The following is a 15,070-nucleotide window of genomic DNA, read 5'->3' on the forward strand; positions in this document are numbered from 1 at the left end:
CCCCGCCAGGCACCCCGACTCCAGTCTCATTCCACTGGAAATGATATATGTGGAGTCATTGAGCTAATTAAACACAATCTACCCCGGTGATGCTCCCTTCTCTTATGTGGACATGTTTAACTATTCAGACAACATTATGTTAATAATGTGTCATGTCTGGAACCAGGGGTTTAGTGTATGTATGCTCTGTAGTGTGTTTCTCAAACTCTAGAAACCTGAGTTATAGGATGTGCTTCAGGGTTGGCTGCGACACATCTACACGGTAGAGGCTGCAGTATGTTTAAGTGGGCCAGACCCCAGTCCTTCTGGCAGCAGCCCTACTTCTCTCTGCACCACTCTCTCACTCACCCGTATGTAGGCTGAGCCTGTCCCACATATCTGTGCTGGGCTGGGCAGCGCTACCCCCCAACCTTTAAAATCACAGAAAACTCTGGCCCACCGGCTCAACAAAAACCTGGCCCCAGTGTCCCATCCCCGAAGAGAAACCAGGGCGGTACAGGCTGGCTGGTTGCAGTGCTATTTCTGTGGTGCCCACACAGCCAGCGCCCTGGTTAAAGTGGGTAAAGGGGGTGAGGTGCGGGATGGTGGAATGCCCCCACCGCTCGAGGATTTGGGAAGTAGCCACCGCCCCGTCACAGCAGTGCCTCCCAGAAGTGGAGGGTGCATGTGAGCATCGTCACAACCACAGGAATGCTCTCACCACCCCACAATGTCTCACTTTAGTTACTGCAGGCAGTGCTGCTTTTTACCCTCTGTTCTCTCTGTATGTGGGGAAGAAGTAGACTAGTGGCCTCTCAAACCCTGTGAGACAGTTGGCTATGCCCTGTGGTTGGCTATGCCCTGTGGTTGGCTATGCCCTGTGGTCGGCTATGCCCTGTGGTCGGCTATGCCCTGTGGTCGGCTATGCCCTGTGTCGGCTATGCCCTGTGGTCGGCTATGCCCTGTGGTCGGCTATGCCCTGTGGTCGGCTATGCCCTGTGGCCGGCTATGCCCTGTGGCCGGCTATGCCCTGTGGCCGGCTATGCCCTGTGGCCGGCTATTCCCTGTAGTTGGCTATGCCCTGAGGTTGGCTATGCCCTCCAACCTGTGATGGACATGACCAGCAGCATATAAACAGCATATAAACCTCTGTCTACACGATTCATACAGTAGGCTTGTATTCGCTCTGCTCATTAGCTCGAATTGATCAGTTGGTGTATGTTTTGACATAATATTATTAAACTGTCTAATATTATAAACTGAATAATATTTAGATGTTAATATGAGTATAACATGACCGCCACATCTGATTTAAGAGCATTATGATCAGGCCCTTTGAGGAGGATTCTAGTGCTGCACCATTTTGTGTTCAGTCAAACAAAAATGTATTTTTCTCTCCAAAGACTGGTATTGATATTGAGGAATGCATTATTAAAGAAAGCCTCAGTCAAGAGTGCACTGAATCTTCCGTTTTGCAGATGAGCTGAACCATATGGTTTACATTTAGTGTTTCTCAACATTGTATGAAATAATTGGGTACAATGTCATCTTACTGACATCATACTTTTAATGGGTTATTCATTCAGTAGAAATATAGCAGATGTCTACTGCATAACAGAGGTTCCATTCTCACACTCTTTTTACTTCCCATGTCCACCCTGTGGTGAAAGCAATGGCACTTGTCCATACCGATTTAATACACCTTTCATTAGCGGTTCATGGCTGGTTTAGGTGGTGGCGGTATTAACTGGCTCTATATCACTCAGTTTCTCCCTCCCTTTACAGGGCGAGCTGGAACGGCAGCTTCTGCAAGCCAACCCCATCCTTGAATCCTTTGGCAATGCCAAGACGGTGAAAAACGACAACTCGTCACGTTTCGTAAGTTCAAAAAGCTACACTTGGATACAAATAGTCTTGAATGTGACAGCTTTACTGTGTTTTATTTACACATTTGTAGACGGTGTAAATAGGCATTGTAGGACCTGCCTCTCCAGAATACAGTAAAATAGTGTATGAAGGAGAACACTGTCTACTAAAGAGCACGACAATGCTTTTTCCATGTTCCATAATCCTGCCATACACACACACACACACACACACACACACACACACACACACACACACACACACACACACACACACACACAGTGTATCCCCACTTCCGACCAGAACTGACAACACATACAGTGGGGCAAAAAAGTATTTAGTCAGCCACCAATTGTGCAAGTTCTCCCACTTAAAAAGATGAGAGAAGCCTGTAATTTTCATCATAGGTAAACTTCAACTAAGACAGACAAAATGAGAAAAAAAATCCAGAAAATCACATTGTAGGATTTTTAATGAATTTATTTGCCAATAATGGTGGAAAATAAGTATTTGTTCAATAATAAAAGTTTATCTCAATACTTTGTTACAGTGCCTTGCGAAAGTATTCGGCCCCCTTGAACTTTGTGACTTTGCCACATTTCAGGCTTCAAACATAAAGATATAAAACTGTATTTTTTTGTGAAGAATCAACAACAAGTGGGACACAATCATGAAGTGGAACGACATTTATTGGATATTTCAAACTTTTTTAACAAATCAAAAACTGAAAAATTGGGCGTGCAAAATTATTCAGCCCCTTTTTCTTTCAGTGCAGCAAACTCTCTCCAGAAGTTCAGTGAGGATCTCTGAATGATCCAATGTTGACCTAAATGACTAATGATGATAAATACAATCCACCTGTGTGTAATCAAGTCTCCGTATAAATGCACCTGCACTGTGATAGTCTCAGAGGTCCGTTAAAAGCGCAGAGAGCATCATGAAGAACAAGGAACACACCAGGCAGGTCCGAGATACTGTTGTGAAGAAGTTTAAAGCCGGATTTGGATACAAAAAGATTTACCAAGCTTTAAACATCCCAAGGAGCACTGTGCAAGCGATAATATTGAAATGGAAGGAGTATCAGACCACTGCAAATCTACCAAGACCTGGCCGTCCCTCTAAACTTTCAGCTCATACAAGGAGAAGACTGATCAGAGATGCAGCCAAGAGGCCCATGATCACTCTGGATGAACTGCAGAGATCTACAGCTGAGGTGGGAGACTCTGTCCATAGGACAACAATCAGTCGTATATTGCACAAATCTGGCCTTTATGGAAGAGTGGCAAGAAGAAAGCCATTTCTTAAAGATATCCATAAAAAGTGTTGTTTAAAGTTTGCCACAAGCCACCTGGGAGACACACCAAACATGTGGAAGAAGGTGCTCTGGTCAGATGAAACCAAAATTGAACTTTTTGGCAACAATGCAAAACGTTATGTTTGGCGTAAAAGCAACACAGCTGAACACACCATCCCCACTGTCAAACATGGTGGTGGCAGCATCATGGTTTGGGCCTGCTTTTCTTCAGCAGGGACAGGGAAGATGGTTAAAATTGATGGGAAGATGGATGGAGCCAAATACAGGACCATTCTGGAAGAAAACCTGATGGAGTCTGCAAAAGACCTGAGACTGGGACGGAGATTTGTCTTCCAACAAGACAATGATCCAAAACATAAAGCAAAATCTACAATGGAATGGTTCAAAAATAAACATATCCAGGTGTTAGAATGGCCAAGTCAAAGTCCAGACCTGAATCCAATCGAGAATCTGTGGAAAGAACTGAAAACTGCTGTTCACAAATGCTCTCCATTCAACCTCACTGAGCTCGAGCTGTTTTGCAAGGAGGAATGGGAAAAAAATTCAGTCTCTCGATGTGCAAAACTGATAGAGACATACCCCAAGCAACTTACAGCTGTAATCGCAGCAAAAGGTGGCGCTACAAAGTATTAACTTAAGGGGGCTGAATAATTTTGCACGCCCAATTTTTCAGTTTTTGATTTGTTAAAAAAGTTTGAAATATCCAATAAATGTCGTTCCACTTCATGATTGTGTCCCACTTGTTGTTGATTCTTCACAAAAAAATATGTTTGAAGCCTGAAATGTGGCAAAAGGTCGCAAAGTTCAAGGGGGCCGAATACTTTCGCAAGGCACTGTATATACCCTTTGTTGGCAATGACAGAGGTCAAACGTTTTCTGTAAGTCTTCACAAGGTTTTCACACACTGTTGCTGGTATTTTGGCCCATTCCTCCATGCAGATCCCCTCTAGAGCAGTGATGTTTTGGGGCTGTTGCTGGGCAACACGGACTTTCAACTCCCTCCAAAGATTTTCTATGGCGTTGAGATCTGGAGACTGGCTAGGCCACTCCAGGACCTTGAAATGCTTCTTACGAAGCCACTCCTTCGTTGCCCGGGCGGTGTGTTTGGGATCATTGTCATGCTGAAAGACCCAGCAAAGTTTCATCTTCAATGCCCTTGCTGATGGAAGGAGGTTTTCACTCAAAATCTCACGATACATGGCCCCATTCCTTCTTTCCTTTACACGGATCAGTCATCCTGGTCCCTTTGCAGAAAAACAGCCCCAAAGCATGATGTTTCCACCCCCATGCTTCACAGTAGGTATGGTGTTCTTTGGATGTAACTCAGCATTCTTTGTCCTCCAAACACGACAAGTTGAGTTTTTACCAAAAAGTTATATTTTGGTTTCATCTGACCATATGACATTCTCCCAATCTTCTTCTGGATCATCCAAATGCTCTCTAGCAAATTTGGTTGTGGACAGGTTTCTTTTATACTGATAACAAGTTCAAACAGGTGCCATTAATACAGGTAACGATTGGAGGACAGAGGAGTCTCTTAAAGAAGAAGTTACAGGTCTGTGAGAGCCAGAAATCTTGCTTGTTTGTAGGTGACCAAATACTTATTTTCCACCATAATTTGCAAATAAATTAATAAAAAATCCTACAATCTGATTTTCTGGATTTTTTTTCTCATTTTGTCTGTCATAGTTGAAGTGTACCTATGAAGAAAATTACAGGCCTCTCTCATCTTTTTAAGTGGGAGAACTTGCACAATTGGTGGCTGATCAAATACTTTTTTGCCCCACTGTACACACTCACAGTGTATCCCCACTTCCGACCAGACCTGACATTATGTCTGCAGAAGTGATACTGTTGACTTAGTGGGGACTTTTGGGCTCACAGAGGCCTACAATGTCACACAATGTTTAGAACTGCTGCCTTACACATTTTGTATCCCTCCCTACAGGGCAAGTTCATCAGAGTCAACTTTGACGTGACCGGCTACATTGTTGGGGCCAATATCGAGACCTGTATCCTCAAAGATGGGAGACTGGGAAGTGAAGGGGGAGAGGATGTAGGAGTCTGCAGATGTACATACATAGTCAGGGTTTGGCTCAAGGGGCTCTGGGATTTGTGCCACACTTCAATGCAGAGTGCTCATCAGATAGTGGATAGACTTAGGTTCTTAGAGCTAGATATATTCATACACAGCCGTTGTTTATTCATGTTTAGGTTGACTTTGGAGAATACTGGTTTTCGTTTTCTAAAATTGAATTATATCTGGTCGTTATGCTTGTGAGAAATGTCAAATTTGTGTCCCTCAAGAATAGCATGTTGTGCAAGATTTGGCGTTGCAGAAAGTATGATTTATAAAGCAGTGTGGTGTGTGCTATACAGGCATTTCACTTTCTGAGATGGTGGTACTCAAGGTTTCTGGAAACACTGACTAAATAGCAACCCACTCAGTGGGCATTTCAGTCTCCTGTAAAACTAAGGTCCAGTGATGTGCACAGTTGAGCTCTTGCCTGAAGCCCAAAATGGTTGTTCTTTAGACAAAACACCCTGTACTCAGACACAAGTGATCAGAAACACATGACTTTACAATTTTAGGGCCAGCAAATTATGCCCAGTATCTCTAGATTGGGACCGCATTTAACATATTAAAGTCTATTGAGATTGGCGTTAACAGAAATGAATACTTATTATTTTACAGTATAACATACAAGTATAGCAAGAAGGAGCAATTCATACCAATCCATTGTATGTTTGAGAAGATTCTGCTAGACATGGCACAATAACCAGTAAGCCATTTACCAGCACAGGAATGATGGCATTGCTCCTTTGGACCTTGACTCCCTGACTACCAGACCTCCTGGAGAAGTCCAGGGCCGTTCGCCAGGCCAAAGACGAGAGGACCTTCCATGTCTTCTACCAGCTTCTGGCAGGAGCCGGGGAGCACCTCAAAAGTCAGTATCTTATACACCATTCCAATTATAATGGTTGTCAATAGTGTCTTCTGCAAGAAGAATCACAACTATGTCTATTATTTTCAGTTTTTCAATGTTCTGTGCCAGAAATGGCTCGTTCAATATTGTATATGCCATTTCATTATTTCATCTCATGTTATAAGTCCTGGCTGTTCTGTTATAGTACTGGTTTTTGATTTGTCTCCCCCTACCCCTGTCCTCTCAGCTGACCTGCTCCTGGAGGGCTTCAACAACTACCGCTTCCTGTCCAATGGCAACATTACCATCCCTGGCCAGCAGGACAAGGACAACTTCCAGGAGACCATGGATGCCATGCACATCATGAGCTTCTCCCATGAGGAGATTGTATGTGAGTATACACACCCTAGACCATGCATGTAGTATCAATGTCTTTCCTCTTGTCTGATTTACTCTCCCTTGTGGTTGCAGGCATGCTGAAGGTGGTGTCTGCAGTACTACAGTTTGGTAACGTTGTCTTCAAGAAGGAGAGGAACACAGACCAGGCCTCCATGCCTGAGAACACAGGTAATGCTATACCCTCAGAGGCCATACATAATCCAACCAACACTCCAGCACTTTGAAATCATCCAGCTTAAGTTGAACCATTTCTCACCACACAGCTGAAAATACATTGTCCCAGTTTACAGTGAGCTTACTCTCTGGGCTGCAAGTCTTAAACATTGATCATCCTCCCACAATATGCTGCTCAGCCTCAAAAACAGTCCACTCACTTGGGCCACATAATTTACTGCAGAACAGCTTCATTAAAATTCTGCTGAAATCAGTATTGGGTCTTAGTGTGAGTCAGCTGGAATCACAACACTAGCAGAGTAGAGTCATCCTTCACCGTTGTGGCTGAGACAAGGATAGCAAAGCGTCAGCAGCTCCAGATGTCTGTCCTTAGTACAGTATGAAGTCTGGCAGCGCAGAGACACTTCACTGAACTGAGGTCAGATTCCTCAGAACTCCTGCAGTGACAGTCCGGATTTTGTTAATATAAAGACATGCAGGCACATTGTAGCAGTCCATATCAGGTATGTTATACCCCGGGGCTCATGCTGCGTGTCTGTATTTGACTTATTTTACTTCAGAAGGAGATGGCTAGTAGGAATAGATGTGTCATTTTTCATTTATTTCTGCCACGTTGCTCTGCATTAATGGTCAGTTGATAACGGTAAACCATGCAGTTTGGTTGTCATTAGGAAAATGGATGTGTCTCTGCTGAGATTTATCCTTGGTGATTTTAACTGATGAATCATACATCAGACTGTGGCCATATCCTTGGGTAGCTGGGGTGAAATGTAGCGGTAGTGCTTTACTGAGGTCTTTCATTACATATTCCTGTCTGACATTTCCCCAACTGTTTTGAATTGACACAAAGCTCTCTATTTGTACTGTATAGAAGGCTCTGTCTGTGCCCATTTCCAGGGGCAACACTGATGGGTCACTAGTAACCCAATGTCCTGTCTTCCCTCCCAGCGGCTCAGAAGCTGTGCCACCTGTTGGGACTGAATGTGATGGAGTTTACCAGGGCCATTCTGTCCCCCCGCATCAAAGTGGGCCGAGACTACGTCCAGAAGGCCCAGACCAAAGAACAGGTAGGAGCTGTTCTCCAGTGCCCATCAGTTGTACACTCCTAACTGTTTCTGCATTCACTAACACCAATCTATGCAGGTCCATGAAGTTGGGTTAAGTAGATACAGACTGGTACCCAGCAGACTGTCGTCTATCGCTCTCTGGTTCTCTCCTCAGGCTGACTTTGCAGTGGAAGCCCTGGCCAAGGCCACATATGAGCGTCTGTTTCGCTGGCTCGTCCACCGCATCAACAAGGCCCTGGACAGGACCAAGAGACAGGGAGCCTCCTTCATCGGCATCCTGGACATCGCTGGCTTTGAGATCTTTGAGGTAAATTTATTTTCAAGATCATTCATCTCTTGTTGCAGGCATATAATCATGTCCAAGAGGGACTGTCTTGTCTTATTGATCTGTAATACTCAACTCTCACATCTCTTTCTCTCCCCATATCCCTCCTCTAGCTGAACTCATTTGAGCAGATGTGCATCAACTACACCAACGAGAAGCTGCAGCAGCTGTTCAACCACACCATGTTCATCCTGGAGCAGGAGGAGTACCAGAGGGAGGGAATCGAGTGGAGCTTCATCGACTTCGGCCTTGACCTGCAGCCCTGCATCGACCTGATTGAGAGACCGGTCAGCTTTTCATCTTTACACATATAGGTGTATTTTACTCAAGATTATGTCTGAGGAACTTCATCAGATTCTTCTCCTTTCTCTCTGTCTGCAGACCAACCCTCCAGGAGTTCTGGCCCTGTTGGATGAGGAGTGCTGGTTCCCCAAGGCCACTGATAAGACGTTTGTAGACAAGGTGCTCCAGGAGCAGGGCACCCACCCCAAGTTCCAGAAACCCCGGCAGCTGAAGGACAAAGCCGACTTCTGCATCATTCACTACGCTGGCAGGGTACGTCCACGCAGAGCCTTGGTCTCAATACACTGAAATGACTTCCTCTCCTCAGCTCGTCCTCTCATATCGTTTCATTGATTGCTGAAAGCAAGGTATTTCTGCCATATGAGCTCCCTTTTTCTGGCGAGGGCCTCATTCATTCGAAGAAACTGATTTGCCTTTCACATTTTTGTTGCTTTGCCTGGTTAGGGTTTGGAGTGTTGGAAAGATGAAGCAGTGTTTTTGAAATTAGAATGATTGTTCAGCTCCATAATGTCTTGAGAAACATGTTTTCTTTCTGAATGACGTTGTAACCAGTCAATGTTAAAGTGCTGCCTTTGAGGCAGCAGACATGTCTCCACTAAAGCTCTAGTTAACAGGTAATTGCCTTAGCACAAAAGCCCAGTTGTGCTCCCAATCTCCACATCTGGTTCACATTGGTGTGAGACCGATTTTACACTGTTACGTAATCACAGATTTTTCAACTTTCACCTCAGTGTGGTCTCCCATCTGGAGAGGGCCTGTGTACGTTCCAGGCCAGACTCCACATGAAATAAAGTTCATATCATCTTCATCCATTTTCTTATTAAATTTGTCACACAAAGTTCAGATGTACATTTTGTTCACAGCACCAGTAGTCCTCACGCATGTTAAGACTTAATAAATAGGTTTGGTATACAGCGCATAAACTCATTTTCTCTTGACCAGGTATCTATTTAATTTGATCAGACATGAAAGTCAGTGAGACCTAATAATTGGAAGCTATTTAACACGATGTACCGGTACACATAGCCTGTTTAGCTTACGTCTGTCTGTCTCTCCTCAGGTGGACTACAAGGCTGACGAGTGGCTGATGAAGAACATGGACCCTCTGAACGACAACGTGGCCACGCTGCTCAACCAGTCCACTGACAAGTTTGTTTCTGAACTGTGGAAGGACGGTGAGTGTCCCATACTCTCTTCCTGTTTGGACCATGTAGTTGTCACTTTGTTTGAGTCTTGGTTGTTCAGTGACCGTATTGAAGAATCCCCTTAAAACCTGGAACTTAGGACAGTGGCTATGGAGGGAGTATTTGTACGCGCTCTCATCCATTCGACTTCTTGTCTGGTTCATATTCAGCTGCTCGCTTCTCTGTGATGAGTATTGTCAGCCAAAACATTGTGCATTTGTGAGGTAACTTGAAATATCCGCTCGTAAATCTCCTCCCGCCTTTTATTTCCCCATTTGGCACATCCACTTGTTTTAAAAAGCGATTGAGTTTCATTATGAGTCATTGGACATCTACAATGTATACAGAAACAACTAATAGAAAGAAAATGACTGAATTGCTTTGTTTTTGTGCATGGAATATTCTACTAGACCAGTAACAGCAATATGTCTCTGTCCTTTACAATGTACACAACTAATCATTGTTTGTGTGAGTGTGTATGCAGTAACATAATAAGAATAAATCTGTGTCTGCATGGATGTTTATGTAAAGCTGAGTTTTCCCTCACATCCTCCCCTCTCTCTGTTTCTGAGCTGTAGACATTCAGACCTTTCAGAGAGCCTGTTTCTATGACAAGGCCTCTGGTCTCCTTGAGCCTCCAGGTGAATGCACACGTTGCTGCTGCTCTGTAGGGCTCTTCCTGCTCGCTCACGTCTGCACTCTGCACCCTTAGATGCACCCACCGCCTCTAGGCTTTGCATGACCCGTAATGCACTGTTGCTAACCAAGACAGTACCTTTCAGCGATGCTGGTTTCTCTGGTGCCATTCTGTCTCTGTCAAATCTCAGCTCAGATTGTTTATTTGAAATACCTGCACAAGGAAGCACCAGGATTGTTATAATTTGTTTGGAAGAGCCATCGTAGGTAGGACCTTGAAGAATACTAGCATGGAGACATCTGCTGGTGTGGAGTAAATGTATGAGAAAAAGCCTGGACATTGCCAGGGCCATGGCTGTTTAATGTATTCAACACTCACCTGTAAACTGACGTCAGTAAGGCTTGGAGCTGACTGGAGAGTGATGGATATAGACCGACTTCCTCCACCACCTCTTTCACAGGATATTTTAGCTACAGATCACACTGACTTTGCTGGAATTCATAATCCCTTTGGCATGGGCTAAGCCTGTTTTTTGAGGGTACATTTTTTAGCAACCTTAACCTGCATGCGGGATCACTGATCTGATTTCCATAATCTTTCATTTAAAAAGATAGATTGTGAAATGAAGCTTCGCTAAAATATCACCCTGTAGATATCGGTGAAGCTGATGTGGAATGACTGAAGGAGAAAAGATTCATCAGTCGGTGTCACTTAAACTTCTGTCACCCTTGGATATTGAAGTAAATCCGAGCAGTCACTTAGCGAGTTAAGGGGAGAGTATGATTCAAAAAGTTGTAATGATTCAGCTCTGTTCCTGTTCCAATCAGTTGTCAGTCTTGACCATTGCCCTATGCTTAGAAGCCTGGTTCTGGTTCTCCAAATGGATCAGGGCCCTTTTCATCTGATGACTTTATCCTTTGCACCATCTATGAAGAATGTGTATGCATATGTCCAGATTCTTTCATAATAAGGCTAATAAAGCTTACCATGCCAATGAAGCTTACCATGCCAATGAAGCTTACCATGCCAATGAAGCTTTTACCATGCCAATGAAGCTTTTACCATGCCAATGAAGCTTTTACCATGCCACATTTAAGGACAGCCGACTACACTGTGAAACCATGGTTTCCTAATAAGCCTCTAAAATCACATCAAAGAGGCATGATGCATCCCTGCCAAGGGAAATACTGCCTGACCCCAACAGGATTTCTGAAAGATATTTCAGTACAGTATATATACAGTTGAAGTCGGAAGTTTACATATGCTTAGGTTGGAGTCATTACAACTCATTTTTCAACCACTCCACAAATTTCTTGTTAACAATCTATAGTTTTAGCAAGTTGGTTAGGACATCTACTTTGTGCATGACACAAATAATTTTTCAACAATTGTTTACAGACAGATTATTTCACTTATAATTCACTGTATCATAATTCCAGTGGGTCAGAAGTATACATACACTAAGTTGACTGTGCCTTTAAACAGCTTGGAAAATTCCAGAAAATTATGTCATTGCTTTAGAAGCTTCTGATAGGCTAATTTACATAATTTGAGTCAATTGGAGGTGTACCTGTAGATGTATTTCAAGGCCTACCTTCAACCTCAGTACCTCTTTGCTTGACCTCATGGGAAAATCAAAAGATATCAGCCAAGACATCAGAAAGAAAATTGTAGACCTCCACAAGTCTGGTTCATCTATACAAACAATAGTACGCAGGTATAAACACCATGGGTGTCACGTTCTGACCATAGTTCTGTTATTTTATTATTTGTTTTAGTATGGTCAGGGCGTGAGTTGGGGTGGGCAGTCTATGTTTGTTTTTCTATGTTGGTTTTTGTGTTCGGCCTGGTATGGTTCTCAATCAGAGGCAGGTGTCGTTAGTTGTCTCTGATTGAGAATCATACTTAGGTAGCCAGGGTTTCACTTTTGGTTTGAGGGTGTTTGTTTCCGTGTGACACGGTACTGTTTCGGTTTTGTATATTTCACGTTTATTATTTTGTGGTTTTTAATAAATCAATATGGACACTTACCACGCTGCGTTTTGGTCCGATCCTTACTCCTCCTCAGACGAAGAGGAGGAAATCCGTTACAATGGGACCACGCAGCCATCATACCGCTCAGGAAGGAGACGCGTTCTGTCTCCTAGAGATGAACGTACTTTGGTGCGAAAAGTGCAAATCAATCCCAGAACAACAGCAAAGGACCTTGTGAAGATGCTGGAGGAAACCAGTACAAAAGTATCTATATGCACAGTAAAACAAGTCCTATATCAACATAACCTGAAAGGCCGCTCAGCAAGGAAGAAGCCACTGCTCCAAAACCGCATATGGGGGTGGCAGCATCATGTTGTGGGGGTGCTTTGCTGCAGGAGTGACTGGTGCACTTCACAAAATAGATGGCATCACGAGGAAGGAAAATTATGTGGATATATTGAAGCAACATCTCAAGACATCAGTCAGGAAGTTAAAGCTTGGTCGCAAATAGGTCTTCCAAATGGACAATGACCCCAAGCATACTTCCAAAGTTGTGGCAAAATGGACAGCAAAGTCAAGGTATTGGAGTGGTCATCACAAAGCCCTGACTTCAATCCCATTTGAAAATTTGTGGGCAGAACTGATAAAATGTGTGCGAGCAAGGAGGTCTACAAAACTGACTCAGTTACACCAGCTCTGTCAGGAGGAATGGGCCAAAATTCACCCAACTTATTGTGGGAAGCTTGTGGAAGGCTACCCGAAACGTTTCATCCAAGTTAAAAATTTAAAGGCAATTTTTCCCCCCAGTAATCTACACACAATAACCCATAATGACAAAGCAAAACGTTTTTTTAAATGTTTATTAAAAATTGAAAACAGAAATGCCTTTTCTTGTGTGTATATTTTATATTATATTATTTATTTAAATTTTACCCCTTTTTTCTCCCCAATTTCGTGGTATCCAATTGTTAGTAGCTACTATCTTGTCTCATCACTACAACTCCCGTACGGGCTCGGGAGAGATGAAGGTTGAAAGTCTATGCATCCTCCGATACACAACCCAACCAAGCCGCACTGCTTCTTAACACAGCGCGCATCCAACCCGGAAGCCAGCCGCACCAATGTGTCGGAGGAAACACCTGGCAACCTTGGTTAGCGTGCACTGCGCCCGTCCCGCCACAGGAGTCATTGGTGCGCGATGAGACAAAGATATCCCTACCGGCCAAACCCTCCCTGACCTGGATGACGCTAGGCCAATTGTGCGTCGCCCCACGGACCTCCCGGTTGCGGCCGGTTGTGACAGAGCCTGGGCGCAAACCCAGAGTCTCTGGTGGCACAGCTGGCGCTGCAGTACAGCGCCCTTAACCACTGCGCCACCCGGGAGGCCCAGAAATACCTTTTTTACATAAGTATTCAGACCCTTTGCTATGAGACTCGAAATTGAGCTCAGTGCATCCTGTTTCCATTGATTATCTTTGAGATGTTTCTACAACTTGATTGGAGTCCACCTGTGGTAAATTCAATTGATTGGACATGATTTGAAAAGGCACACACCAGTGTATATATAAGGTCCCACAAATGACAGTGCATCTCAGAGCAAAAACCAAGTCATGAGGTCGAAGGAATTATATGTAGAGCTCCGAGACAGGATTGTGTCGAGACACAGATCTGGTGAAGGGTACCAAAACATTCTGCAGCATTGAAGGTCCCCAGGAAGACAGTGGTCTCCATCATTCTTAAATTGAAGATGTTTGGAACTGTAACGGTTTTCTGTATGTGAAGGAGTGTCGGACCAAAATGCGGCGTGTCTATTGCAATCCATGTTTAATGAAGTAACACACTAAACACAAACACTACCAAAACAATAAACTTAACGAAAACCGAAACAGCCTATACTTGTGTAACCTAACACAGAACAATGACATCAGGACACTAAGGACAATCACCCACGACAAACTCAAAGAATATGGCTGCCTAAATATGGTTCCCAATCAGAGACAACGATAAACACCTGCCTCTGATTGAGAACCACTTCAGACAGCCATAGACTTAGCTAGAACACCCCACTAGCTACAATCCCCATACATACACACCACATACAAAAACCCATGCCACACCCTGGCCTGACCAAATAAATAAAGATAAACACAAAATACTTTGACCAGGGTGTGACAGGAACAACCAAGACTCTTCCTAGAGCTGGCTGCCCGGCCAAACTGAGCAATCGGTGGGAGAGTGCCTTGGTCAGGGAGGTGACCAAGAACCCAATGGTCCCTCTGACAGAGATCTAGAGTACTTCTGTGGATATGAGAGAACCTTCCAGAAGGACAGCCATATCTGCAGCACTCCACCAGTACTTTATGGTAGAGTGGCCAGACGGAAGCCACTCCTCAGTAAAAGGCACATGACTATCCACTTGGAGTTTGCCAAAAGCCACCTAAAGACTCTCAGACCATGAGAAACAAGATTCTCTGGTCTGATGTAACCAAGATTCATCTCTTTGACCTGAATGCCAAGCGTCACATCTGGAGGAAACCTGGCAACATCCCTACGGTGAAGCGTGGTGGTGGCAACGTCGTGCTGTGCGTATGTTTTTCAGCGGAACGACCGAGGCAAAGATGAAAGGCGCAAAATACAGAGATCCTAAATGAAAACCTGCTCCAGAGCGCTCAGGACTTCAGACTGGGGCAACGGTTCACCTTCCAACAGGACAATCACCCTAAGCACACAGCCAAGACCACGCAGGAGTGGCTTGGGGACAGGTCTCTGAATGTCCTTGAGTGGCCCAGCCAGAGTCCGGACTTGAACCAGATCTAACATCTCTGGAGAGACCTGAAAATAGCTGTGCAACGACACCCACCATCCAACCTGACAGAGCTTGGGAGGATCTGCAGAGAAGAATGTGAGAAAGTCCCCAAAT

The 15,070-nt window shown here is 44.2% G+C and overlaps 1 protein-coding gene across 2 annotated transcripts in view; it reads left to right on the top strand.

Moving 5' to 3' along the window:
- LOC110538962 (myosin-10) overlaps positions 1–15,070 on the top strand; it is a 64,853-nt gene that overhangs the window by 35,550 nt on the left and 14,233 nt on the right. For both annotated transcript variants that reach the window (XM_036938507.2, XM_036938505.2), the window contains 10 exons: positions 1,765–1,857; positions 5,109–5,172; positions 6,010–6,108; positions 6,335–6,478; positions 6,559–6,654; positions 7,609–7,727; positions 7,882–8,034; positions 8,166–8,339; positions 8,434–8,607; positions 9,416–9,530. In XM_036938507.2, coding sequence (XP_036794402.1) covers positions 1,765–1,857; positions 5,109–5,172; positions 6,010–6,108; positions 6,335–6,478; positions 6,559–6,654; positions 7,609–7,727; positions 7,882–8,034; positions 8,166–8,339; positions 8,434–8,607; positions 9,416–9,530 — 1,231 coding nt within the window. The remainder of the gene's footprint in view (positions 1–1,764; positions 1,858–5,108; positions 5,173–6,009; positions 6,109–6,334; positions 6,479–6,558; positions 6,655–7,608; positions 7,728–7,881; positions 8,035–8,165; positions 8,340–8,433; positions 8,608–9,415; positions 9,531–15,070) is intronic.

This window comes from Oncorhynchus mykiss, chromosome 12 (assembly GCF_057628025.1).
Source record: "Oncorhynchus mykiss isolate SJ-2025 chromosome 12, ASM5762802v1, whole genome shotgun sequence".
Lineage (NCBI taxonomy): Eukaryota > Metazoa > Chordata > Actinopteri > Salmoniformes > Salmonidae > Oncorhynchus > Oncorhynchus mykiss.